The sequence below is a fragment of the Montipora capricornis genome, chromosome 8 (assembly GCF_036669925.1).
Source record: "Montipora capricornis isolate CH-2021 chromosome 8, ASM3666992v2, whole genome shotgun sequence".
NCBI classification, from domain to species: Eukaryota; Metazoa; Cnidaria; class Anthozoa; order Scleractinia; family Acroporidae; genus Montipora; species Montipora capricornis.
The window spans coordinates 38,752,521-38,765,020 of record NC_090890.1 but is presented as its reverse complement, the minus strand read 5'-3'; the positions used below and the strand labels follow the sequence as shown (position 1 = coordinate 38,765,020).

Here is a 12,500-nt window from a genome sequence, read left to right as displayed (position 1 = left end):
ACACCGGGGCAAAAATACCTTTAAATCAGTGGGCACCGTCCTTAAAGTTGCTAATATTCCCACGCGTCTCGTAAAAGGTGAAGCCTCTTACTACTAAAGTAACAGTGTGGCTCTTTGTTCAACCGGTCTGACAGGTGTCCCATGGAATATTCATTGCTGGAGTAGGACAGTCGGACATGCGTACGAGACAGGGCAAAAGTCATTCCTGAGATCTCTATTGAGTGACTTCCAGTCTATGTCAGCTGATGAGTACACAAAAGACTTCTGCGACGACGGGGTGGTTATCCTTTTCAACATTTTTAAGGAATGCGAGGTGACTCTTAGTGGCTAACTTCTTAGTTCACTTCAAATACGACCAATTTCAGGGACCGGTTGCTCGAAGCCTGGTTAGCGCTAACGGTTGGTTACTGCGGTTTTCTTAATTCTGCGGAATTATCGTTAACCACCAACGGTCAAACTGCGTTTTGGCTTCCATCAATCAAACTTCCGACGCCAACCCCAGATGAGGAAATCAGTTGATGCGTGACATAAACCACAAATCAGCATCTTTGGTTCCCACGGTACACAGTTGTACATTCGCACTCGATGCCGAAGGAAAGCGATTGAATCTGTACGAATGTCTTTACTGAAGAACTTCTAAAAGCATATCATAATGGTATACGATCTGTGAACTAAATGAAAACTCCAATTCACTTTCCGGAGGTGGAATCGATCTTCCTGGCCATGTCCGGAAATTTGATTGATGGAAGCCAAAACGCAGTTTGGCCCTTGTCGCTTGTAGGTGAGATTCCGCAGAATTATAAAAATCGCAGTAAGAGGTATCAAAACCTAATGTAGGTTTCCATGATATTGAACCCTGGTTAGCGCTAACCATGCTTCGAACAACACAATTTGGTGTCGCTGTGACCCTATCTTGCGATTAACATATATATGGTCAATCTGTGCAAAGGCGACTGAAGACGTCCATTTAATTTTAAATTAATTTAATTTAATTCAATATTTATCCAGGGGCGTCCAATTTAGCAGAGCTAGTTTAAATGGAGCCCTGGGGTTAATAAGACGTTCGTTTGGGTACAAGTCTCCAGCAGCGGTAGCGACAGCCTTCAAAAAAATCGTCAGACCATCACTGGAGTACTGCTTTGCTGTGTGGAACCCTTATTTGATTAATTAAGCATATCAATCTTATCGAGTCAATACAACGGCGAGCCACGAGGATGATATGTGGCCCGATCTAGTCATAATTTTAAACTGGGACCAAAACATGCCCGGACAAATTATTTTTTAATAGGTACATCAATGATTGGAACTCGCTACCTTCCCATATTTTTGCGCCTAAATCTCAAAGACAATTTAAATTTAAAGTTTACTATCACTCTTATTATCTATTCAACTTGTTCAATTTTGGGAGAGTCAAATAAACAATCGCGATTAAACCAGTGGACTGCGCTATCCACCCATCGAACAACTGGGGCCAGATTGATAGAGGAAAATCACAGGTTCAACTCTAATTGATAGACCGAGTATTTTTTCTATGCACGCCTAATTTGTGTTAATATTAACCGCTTACTAACCGAGCGCGAGGGCCGTACCGGGGAATATTGGCCCGAGGTCGTGGCAGTACGGACCGACCGCATTAAGGTCCGTACAAAAACGACCGAGGGCCAATATTCCACAGTACGGTCCCGAGCAAGTGAGGTTAGTAAGTTGTTTATTATATGGATGATTGTTTCTTTGACAAACGGTGGTCAAGCTCGGACTCAAGAAAGCTTTCAATTTCTCATTTTTCAAATTATTACCTTCTATACAGCGGAGAAGACTGTTCATATCAGTATAGCCGTCTTCTCGTTTGTGTTTGCACTTTTCTGTTGGTTCATAAAATCGTTTATGGCCTTCCAGTTTTCGATGATTATCAAAAGTTTCCAGATCTTCAGCTTTTTCTGGTAGTTTCGCTGTGAAGAATGACAATATTCGCAATTTAAAGTTGTTTCAAATTATGAATTTGCCAGCTTTGCTCCAAAACAAAAATACACGGCTTGGACCGTTTCCACGGAAACGGTCCGTACTTCAAAATCCCGATCGAGAAAGAACCAATCAGAGCGCTGGGATTTGCCCAAGACTGGCTTTGCCATATAATAATCAACGATACTACACACCAAAACATATAATAAGCTATTTATTATCCAACTTTCTTGCACTAAATGTTTAGCGAACGAATTGTAAACAGCCAAGAACGTGTGACAGATTTGCGCGTGCGGGGCAACGTCAGCAATGTTGACTAAACTAGTCAAACCGGTTCTCTATTGTACAATAACCAAGTGTACAAATAACTAACTGTCCTGCGTTTTCGGTACAATAACTATTACAGTTGGACAATAACTAGTAGTTATTTGACCCACCACCGAGTTGTTGTCATGGGAGGCTTAAGTCTAACCCTAAACCCTAACCCTAACCCTAATGCGCAGGTCGTCTTTAAGCTACACTACTTTTAGCGCTTTGTAATTGAACAAGAGATCTGAATGAGGTTAGGGTTAGGGCGCTTTCCATTGTACAGAACGGACCGGCCAGACCGAGCATGTGGAAAGACTTCGAGGATTCCATATACTCCACCAGAAGAAAAAAAAAGGATTATCATACAAATGTTCCTTCAAATTCTTGCGTCACTTTGCAAACTGACGGGACGTGTGACCGGCCAGTTCTGACAAAGGGAAAGCGCCCTTAAAGTAAATTGCCCAAGGTTTCGGCTGGTCTCTCATATACCGAATTTGAAATAAACAAAACAAAACAAAAAAAAACAAATCAAACACGACAATACCTAATTAGAAAAGCCTAAGGATAATAAAAATGTTTTTTTTTTTGTCCTTAATTCGCCATTTTAGTCCGGTATATGAAAGGCTACGCAAGGTTTTCATTTAGCACCCTCTTTCAATGACTCTTTTAATGTTCGTACGAGTAGGACAAATATGGCTTAGTGCATGACACTTGCTTTGTTTTATTGTTTAGGATTTGGCCATCTCAAAGGAACTCGCTTCAGTACTGTCGTGTTGCTTCGGCAGTGAGCCACTTCAAGAAATTATGGATCTTCCTGTTATGGAAACTGGCATTCGAATTGGTAAGAAAGCGGCGTGCACGCAAACCAAATGCTGCCAGCTTGGCTAAACAACAGGGAATTTAAGAAACGACGACGGCTACGACTACGACAACACCACAAAGCAATAATATCATTGGTTAAAAGAGCATAAATAGTCGTTCTGCACGTGCAGCACGGATTTTAGCAAGTATCTCAGCGGTCCTCTGCATAACGACGACGTGAAATCACTAAATTTGAAGTTGACGACAACGTAAGCACGCAACATAGAATCTTTCATTCTCTATTTTAACTTTAAAACCGCTCGTACCAATTTATTTTTAGGATACTTCGCCCACATTGTAGGACGCGAACGAGACTGAATAATCGAGAAAGACTTATGAGAGAATAAAGATATATTTTGAGGTGACGTTTTCGTCGACCGTCGCCGTTGTAGATCTTAAATTCCCTATAGCTAACAGTAGGGCTACGGCAACGACAACGCTAAAACGCAGTAATATATTACTGGTGAAAAGAGGAAAAATAATCGTGCTGCACGTGCAGCATGCATTTGCGTGCATTTCGCTCTCGTGCTCGTCAAAACTACAACATAAAATGAACAAATTTAAGGTTTTTACGACAGCGTGGACAAAATTCAGTGAATCTTTAATTTCATTCTCTCTCAAGATCCAATAAAACACCACTTGTGTTACATCAGCTACCGCCATTGCAGTGCTCGAGTCCCATCTAAGTCGAAAAAAATGTCCGGGCTCGGCTTGGGCTTCGAGGGCATTTCGGCGAAGATTCGTAAAGTCCACAGTCCACGGTCCACACCAAATGGATGACCTTAGACAGCAATGACAAGAACCAGGTTGCTGAACAGCAACAATGGTTTGCTGGGGTGTTCAGGAAGGGTTTTTTGCTTAATAGCAAATATATTGTTTGCTTTTAAACAATTTTTTTTGCTGGAAAAGGCTTTTGTGAGAATTTCCGGCCTTTGTAAATTTTTCATGTTGCGTAATATTCGAGCTTAACAAATTTGCATAGCGTGATTAATAGGTAGCCAAGTTTTTAAAATAAGAAAAAGATCTGTTTTGTCATTATTGTGCAAAATGAAGTTTATTTGGGAAGCCTGCAATATTTCTTTTACCTCCTGGTTAATCCAATGTATTGCTACGACTTACTAGTGAAAAGATTGTTTACATTACTCAATGCTTTTTGGAAATTTTGAGTGTCATGAAATTACATCATTTTGCGCGACATAGCCCCTTTAACACGACGATTTTTCAACAATATATCGCTTTAATCTAACCCAAAAACATTCATATAGTAAGAAACGTCATATTTATTAACCATTTCCCTCGCTTTTATGCTTGTCAGCGATGTGATTTGCGATAAATCAGGTTCACGTGTTCGCAAGTCTGTTTTCGTATTTCATAAATGTTTAGATTTTCAATTACAAACTCTGTTTCGATTGGCCGCTCAATCTCATGATTGTGTAAATAGTTCACCCTGAAGTCAAAATAGGAACGTTTCTCAGGAACCCGACAAAGAAGGCTTCCTTACCAGACAGATAAAATGTAAATATCCAGTTAAATATTACAACAAAATTTAAAAAAACCAAACACGGACGTTTCTTGGCTACGTTGTTGTGCTCTGAAAACGACGAACGATTAACATTCTTTCCCGTATTTCATTCAGTTGACAAAAGGTGATCACAGGCTCCGTTATGGTTGCGTACCACATGATCAGAACATCATGACCTTCCCCTTGATTCCTGTAAGTCAAAGACTGCAGAAATGTTTCTGTTTTTTTACGATCGATTGTCATTAATATTTCGATGAGAATTCGATTCAAGGTTATATATATAAAAAAAAACTATGTTATCTTTTTTCTTCATCTGTCTTTTGGCTTGCCTCTTACTGTTAACGCCCGGCTTTTACGGTATTTTTTGGTGCAAACGTAAAGTGAAAAAAAAATTGGACCCGGAATAAGATTAGACCGAAAAAAAAGAGGAATTATGAAGCGGAAACAACATCTTCATTCCTTCCTTAGTGTGTGCAATAAAAGTTCGCTTAGTGCAACTGCAAGACATGCATGACATGCAGGAAAACGTCTGTAATAGCAATTTGCAGTTAGTTTTTTTTTGCAGACTATTTAAGGAGAAATGAGTGAGATTACTCAAGAGCGTGTTTTGTCATTCTTGAAATGAATTTATTACCAAAGCTTTAAAAACTGAAAGACCTCAAAATGGGACAGGACATTTAAAAGAATTAAACGTGTGAACGTGTGAGCCAAAGGGCCTCTGCTGGCACGACGTCTGGGTGACCCCTCAAATGGTCACAAAGCCCCCCCGCTTAAAAAAATAAGTGGAACGCTGCAGTTCAATACCGCCCAAATCAGTGCCTTTTGTTTTTGTGTAACGCGTATCACAGGCAACCCAGTGTACGCTCATGGAGCGTCTAGTTCTTAACCTAAATAGGTCTGAGGAAACCATCTCTTAATCTTAGGGTACAACGTTTTTACTCCTAATCTGAAACTTCTTACCAAATGCGTTTTTTTTTTTTTGAGATTTATTGAATCGCCTACGCGGCCACCGAACGGTTACAACGTGGCATCCATCCATCTTACACTTTCTCAAGCATCGGCGTTAACGTTTTATTGGAATACGTGCTCTGTTGGGAAACATTATTCCAGTCACTCAGTTAATTCGAATAAGCATGTTGTCTCAAAAGTTACTCTTAGTTACTTAGACGTTAGTCTCCCTATTGGCCGTGCATTTGGGATTCTTGGACATTAATTGAGTGACACTTCTAGTTGGCAACACATTGACTTCGATCCGCCATTTTCTTGTAGATCAACGCGACCGGATTTAGGCGGCACTAGACTGAAATTTCCTTTCTCGCGCTTTTGTTTCAGGAGCAGATTACATCAACAGTGCTGAAATGTCTGATGTCACCTTCCTTGTTGAAGGTCGCCCTTTTTACGCTCACAAGATTATATTAGCAACAGCGTCTAAAAGATTCAAGGTAAGAACCCTACAATTTCGTGGAAGACGGGCGTTTGCTGAAGTAAGTGCTTTACTCATGACTTCGAAATTCCTTCCCGAAAAAATAAGCTTCAAATGGTAAACCCAAACCTACCAAGGACGTTTATCTTATCCGAAATTGCGAGTAATAGGAGACTTGGAAGACGTCGCGCAAGAGCGATACGACTCCGTGTCTCCTTCCACTCATGACACGCGCGTCAGTAAAGAGCTTAAGCAAGCGCATTTTTGAGACGTGGACAGCAAGCGGAAGTTAGCTGTTTTCCCTTTTAACTTGTCTTCACACAACCACATTTACATTTCTAAGTATCTTTTCTCCATTAAAGATGATTAGTATAAAAGGCTGGGACACAATACTGTCCTGGCTCGCGAAAACTTCTTTTCCGGTTGCTGTCCGCGTCTCAAAAAGGCGCGTGCTTAAGCTTCCAAGTAACATTTTCCAACCACCATGCGAGGGCTTGCTCCATCGCAGGCTAGAGAGAGTTTCAGTGTGGTTTGTAATAACATGATAATAAGCCTCAAAGCGTACATAGACTGCAAACATGCAAGCTTAAGGCAGATAAAATTAAACCAAATGTTTTTTAATAAAGAGGAAAACTGGAGTATCCACAGAGAAAGTTGTCTAAAACACACGAGAGAACCAACAAACTCACAACAAATGATTACGAGTTCGATGCTGCTTAAGGCTGAGGGCGGACACTATTAGAAAAAAAAAACTTGGTGGAGTAACTACGATGAGCTCTGACTAAATCAGAAAAACTTGAAAATGTCATACCTTTTTGGTTCGGTTTTTATTTTGCTAAATGCGCATTTGCTGTTGATGAGGTGTAGTTAAGTCCGAAATGAAAGCAAGTCGATTCGATCACTCTGTCGCCGACGATATAGTTAACATTGTTCCCTCAAAATTTGATCTCGGTATCATTTCAGTTCATTTGTAAGATATCTGGGCTTTTTGCAGGCAATGCTGTCTGATATGCCTCTGGAATCGAAGGACGGAAGCAGTCCTTGTATCGAAATAAGCGACATTAAATATGAGACATTTACGGTAAGTAAGGAGGCAATGATATTAAAATGGCCATGGTAGTGTGTCCGGCAATCAACGAAAGATTGTGTCTGACAGCGCTCTGTCAACTATAAATATGTTATTTTCGGTTAACATCCCCTTGATACGATTGGCTGCAGGAGTCTAACCCTTGATATTCACTGCCAGCACTACCACATTCTACCAGCATGTCATTTTGTTCTTTCGCGACCTGCGCATGCCCATCAGAGATGTGGGAGTCCTCCAGATTCCTTGACTCCTCTAAGATGAGTACAAGAACCTGCAACACTAACAAGTTATCGACCAGCAACCGCGACCATCTAATTTGGCTGAGGCAAGTTAATGATGTTGAAATAGTTCCTTACTGTCTTTGTATTATATCGCCAGCTCGTGATTCAATTCTTATACAGTGGAAAGATGGACCAACCGAGTTTGCAAAGCACAATATTAGAGGCAAGTGACAAAGTATAGTTTACGTAAATGCTCTATTCATTCAGCAGCTACCAGACCTCTTATCGCCGTTTGCGTTTCACTCAGTTGTTGCAGGCCTCAGAGTTCTTCATGTTAGACTCACTAAAGCGTCGCTGTGAGCGTCTTGCCGCGGATCACCTTGTCTGTGAGACCGTCCTTGACACGTACACATTCGCCAAGGTTAGCGATTACCTTTGTCAGAAGTTCATTAAACAAAAAACGATCTGCGATGGAATGAAGCCCATCTAATGCTAGATTTTTGCGGGAGCAAAACGTTGTGGCATTGCGCTCGACTTTGCATTTAGCACGTGCAATCCCACGTGCGGCTACTTTGTTGCGAACCAATCAGAGGCGTTCTTGTCATCAGGCCCAATCTGATTGGCGATTATTTAGCGGGACCTGCATTGTAATTTGAGATAATACCGTAAACTGATGGGTCAAGGTTAAATGAGAGAGATCGGCAATTCCGGATTACGGTTTTCTGCTTCCTTTATGTGAAGTTGTCTCTCGTAAGAGAGATAAGGCAAACTGAACAGGGAAATAACTAAGTTTGCTTGGTGAAATTTTAGTTATGCAATGCAAAGGAGCTGGTTTCCTTTTGTGAAGCATTCATGCTAAGAAACCTCGCAAGCATGATGGACGTTAGGACTTTTAAAGACGCATTGATTGATAACAGTGGAAAAGATGTAAGTAAACCGCATTAAATAACATTACGTACTTTAGACGCACAAAAACCTGATCACGACCGCCTCCCCTGCCTGTTTTTTCTACCCTGTTTTGTTTTGTTTTTTTTTTGCTTTCTATCTTTCTTTGTTGTGTCTTATTTGCTTAGGTACTGACAAACAGCATTTAACCAGATGCTAAACTGCCTCAACAACCTACAACACTGAACAGTTCATTACCAATCTCAGGCTATACGTTATTCATAAGTATCGATAGTCAAGCATTCTTACTGAACAGATGCAATTCTCTTCCGTTTAGCTGTTTGCTGCCCTCAAGTCATGTTTGGTCCAGCGAATTTATTCTCGAAACACATCCAAGACATCTTTTAAAGTTTAAATAGCGAGTGAATACTGACTCAAATGACAGGTTATAATGGTCGTGAATGTACGCTGACGAGGAATTGCAACCTTTGGAATCAAGTAGGATGACGTTATTTGTACAGACGCGCGAGGCCGATTTGAGATTACGAACACGATTAGTATAAGTAATCACATGACTTTTCTCGTGCAATTTGGAATAAATAAGCACGAGTATGATTCTTTTTTAAGGTGGAACGAAATTGCACTCGCCCTGCGGACTCGTGCAATTTGTAGACTTCGAAAATATTTACATGTGCTTAATTCTTCAAAATTGCCCGAGAAAAATCATGTGATTACTTACTAATAATTCACGTGAGAATAATTCGAGAAGGTTAAGCAGAAGCAACGCAAGCATATCGCGTAATCACGCAAAATTGCTCGTCGTGTCGTACGTCATTGAACGGGCTTCCGGATTGGCCAAAAGAACAATAAAACGAACAAAGATAACAATGGATTTAGTACAGAAAACAATAGGAAGTACGACACTATACCGCGAATGAAATGTAGTGTTCAACAAGAGGTACGACCCTACTCATAATAAGCCTTATGCATGATGACGACATTTGCTCCAAAATTCACTACCAAGCCGTGTTTGCACAAAATTATTCACATCATCTGGATGTGAAATAATGTTCGCACCTGGGTATCCTTTTCAAGTTTGCTCCTTTAGGATTCAGCTGAAGCTAAAATTTGGACGTTTGATTGCCGAAATCGAGGCTTGGTGGTGAAATCAGGGCTACAATTGCGTCGTAACTTGCGTCAACCAGGGCTCGCATTTGATTGGCTATCTCCGACTTTGCTTGTTCATTGACCAATCGAAAAGCGAGAATTCTGTGAGTAAATTGTACTGCATTAAGTCTTGTTCGGGTAGCAGCTAATCCAAAGATTACTCCCCATTGGTTCGCAATCCTGACTCCAAACAATAGCTAAAACAATAGAAATGACATATCATTGTTTCCTGCAAGGGTTGCGAACCAATGGCAAGTAATCTTTGAATCAGCTGCTACACTACTGGGGGTGCTTTTTTGAACTGTGTTTACAGAAAACAGCTCCGCTCTCAGCCAATCAGAATCGAGTAGTTTTGTTAGGTATCAGTTATTAGTCGAGAAACCATAAGTGTTATTCATTTGGAGGAGTAGAAGAGTCATTGGCCATTGCAAATCCCTTCCTTCGTATCAGTGTAAACCTATTTGATTGCTGATTATGCAAACGTATTAAACTGCAATTTTTTAAAGTCGTTTGAATGACTAAAGTCAATTCACTTTACATGCGTTGTTGTAAATGTTTCGTGCCGTTAGTTTTATACCATGAATATTGCAGCCCTCTAAACTATGCCGCATATGGATCTCTGAAGGATACTCGTTTAAAATGTATTGAGCTTATGAACAGCCGTCACCTCAAAGGCCTAATCTTTGGCAAGGCAGCCATACAAATAACTATACCCGGAGATAGCTTATAGGCATATGTTTCACACAAACCAAACGAGGACGTGTTCGCCTTGAAAGCAGATGTTCAGAAATTAACTATTTGGAATAAACAAATCATTTCGTGAAAGTTTTCAGCCATAACATGATGTGCATTTTACAGAAATACGAAGTAATAGACCGTATTCATACTGGCGGCTACGTAATCATTCCTTGTCTTTATGCTGATCATCCTTACTGAGCGTTGTCGATGTCGGCAGCTATCTAAATTTGAAAAAATATCCGAAACTAATTTTTACACGAACCCATACCCGACCGATTCTGCTGAAACAGATTCGGTCCAGTACAACGGTTAAAAAATGCAAAAGGCTTGAGAAGAAATTATCAGAGTTTGACAAGATCCTTTAAATTTTGCGTAATGATTTTCCAATAATCAACCCAAAAGATTTGAATGGGTGGTTATTTACATGAAGTCTTCGCCGCCATTTTGGTGGACGAAAACAAAAGATCTCTCATTAGCTCCTTTTGTTCGTCCACCAGCAATTGTGTATTGCAATATTGTTATCTTTGCCTCTTGAGATGGGTTGTTAACCACCTTTAGAGTGTTTTCCCATGACGTCACGTATCTCAAAGTGCCCTTGGACGTGAGGTGCCTGGGAATGAAATTAAATCACTGGAATCGGTCGGTGTAAAATGCAGACTGAGGTTATAACGTAACTGTTGAAAAAGCCCAAACCCTTAGAAGTGCTAACCTTAGGCCTAATTAGGCCTAAAACAATATTTAGGCTTAACTGTTAGCATTCCGATTTCATTCCCAGGCACCTCACGTCCAAGGGCACTTTGAACTTTATCAAACAATGGAACGGCTGCCATGTTTGTGTAGCCATGCAAATAATCCTCCGGGAATTGAGTTCTGTTATCATGCAAACGTTTTCTTTTGTTTCTGAAGAAAAACAAAGTTACTGATCACGTGAGTGAAAACACTCTATACTGATTATTTCTGTGTGTTTTTCTATCCTAGAAATGATACAAACAAATTTTCCCCATTAAATATATGGCCCTGTTCACCGAGAGTCAATCACAGGACACACTGATTTCAGTCCTATATCTACAAACCCTCAAATTTTCTTAAGAATACCGATTTAGGATACGAAATAAATTTAAAAGGAATCATAGAAAAAGAAAAAAAAATGTAAAAGTTTGGAATTATCCAGTTTGTGTTGTCATCCGCGTCATTCTCCACGGACCTTTTTCTTTATAATGTCGACTTGTTCGCCACAACTCCATTTTTCTTTTACAACTCCGAGGTTTTCTCTTTCAAGTCTTCATTTATCCACGCTTGCTGAAAGAAATATAATTCCAATTTTAGGGCCCGTCTACATGGAGGGACGTTACCCCTGCTGACCAAGTTAACTTGCTAGGAGGGTTATAAAATACCCCACCATTACATGAAAATCATCTAAGCGGGATCTTTCTAGTGGTTACTAAGCAACAAACAAGATGGCGGACAAAAGTAAAGTTCTGGCGAAAAGTTTAAATTAGCGGCCCCTTTTCATCGTCTACGAAAACAATTTCGCACTTTATTTGTCATTTTGTTCCGTAGATGTCACTGGTAAGTGGTAACGAGGAAACAATAATCCGCCCAGGATGGTAATTTCGCGCCGCCATCTCACGTTGGTTAGCCAGGATAACCTCGGATGAACCCTTTAGGGTGCCTCGGGCAAGTAGACAGGGTGCCCCGGGAATAGAGGTTACTATTTTGGCGCGAAATTTGTTCCATTCAAAATGGTGAATTTAGCACATACTGTAGCGCTCCCTTATACCATCACGACTTTGAATTTTTGACGAAAACGGTTCCGTGTAAGCACTTCCAAACGGCATCGATTTTGCTCTGGTTTTAAAGTCGTGAAACTTTGTCGACGTGAAACCGCGTTCGCGTAAACGCTGCCTAACTTTAAAAGATGGAGGAGAAAATAACTTCAAAGACGCACTAGTCTAAAGTGGTACTAAGATCAAAAAATCACTTCCTCTTTTTCTTCAGATTTTGAATGTGCGTTTGCTCAACTTCTGCCTAGCAAAATTTCGAGCTTTGATTTTTATCCAAAGGCTGTTTACTTTGAGTGTAAGTTTTGGATTTCACGGTACGCCATTACTCACGTTCAAAACTGACCGACTGGACCTCAGTGGGACGTCATTGCCACGTGCAAACGCAGATTATTATGTTTGCAAAACACATGTTTAAAAAGCTGAAAGCCCGAAAATCCCGGGCTGCATATTAATTCAGTCGCGTACAAATTAACGCATTGCATTTTTAAACTTGTGAGTCTTTGACGTCATTTTCTCCCCGATCCAGCCTTCTCAAGATTTTTAA

At 40.4% G+C, this 12,500-nt stretch overlaps 2 protein-coding genes across 7 annotated transcripts in view; one reads left to right on the top strand and one right to left on the bottom strand.

Annotated features, from left to right (window-relative positions):
- Positions 1 to 9,942, top strand: part of LOC138059472 (ankyrin repeat and BTB/POZ domain-containing protein 2-like) — a 24,536-nt gene extending 14,594 nt beyond the window's left edge. For all 3 annotated transcript variants that reach the window (XM_068905096.1, XM_068905097.1, XM_068905095.1), the window contains 8 exons: positions 135 to 313; positions 3,001 to 3,109; positions 5,984 to 6,093; positions 7,069 to 7,155; positions 7,540 to 7,605; positions 7,690 to 7,803; positions 8,193 to 8,309; positions 8,605 to 9,942. In XM_068905096.1, the coding sequence (XP_068761197.1) occupies positions 135 to 313; positions 3,001 to 3,109; positions 5,984 to 6,093; positions 7,069 to 7,155; positions 7,540 to 7,605; positions 7,690 to 7,803; positions 8,193 to 8,309; positions 8,605 to 8,682 (860 nt within the window). In that variant the 3' untranslated portion in view covers positions 8,683 to 9,942. The remainder of the gene's footprint in view (positions 1 to 134; positions 314 to 3,000; positions 3,110 to 5,983; positions 6,094 to 7,068; positions 7,156 to 7,539; positions 7,606 to 7,689; positions 7,804 to 8,192; positions 8,310 to 8,604) is intronic.
- Positions 9,943 to 11,104: 1,162 nt separating this feature from the next.
- The window catches only part of LOC138059473 (sodium-coupled monocarboxylate transporter 1-like), a 28,436-nt gene continuing 27,040 nt past the window's right edge, over positions 11,105 to 12,500 (bottom strand). For all 4 annotated transcript variants that reach the window (XM_068905100.1, XM_068905099.1, XM_068905098.1 and 1 more), the window contains one exon: positions 11,105 to 11,471. In XM_068905100.1, the coding sequence (XP_068761201.1) occupies positions 11,424 to 11,471 (48 nt within the window). In that variant the 3' untranslated portion in view covers positions 11,105 to 11,423. The remainder of the gene's footprint in view (positions 11,472 to 12,500) is intronic.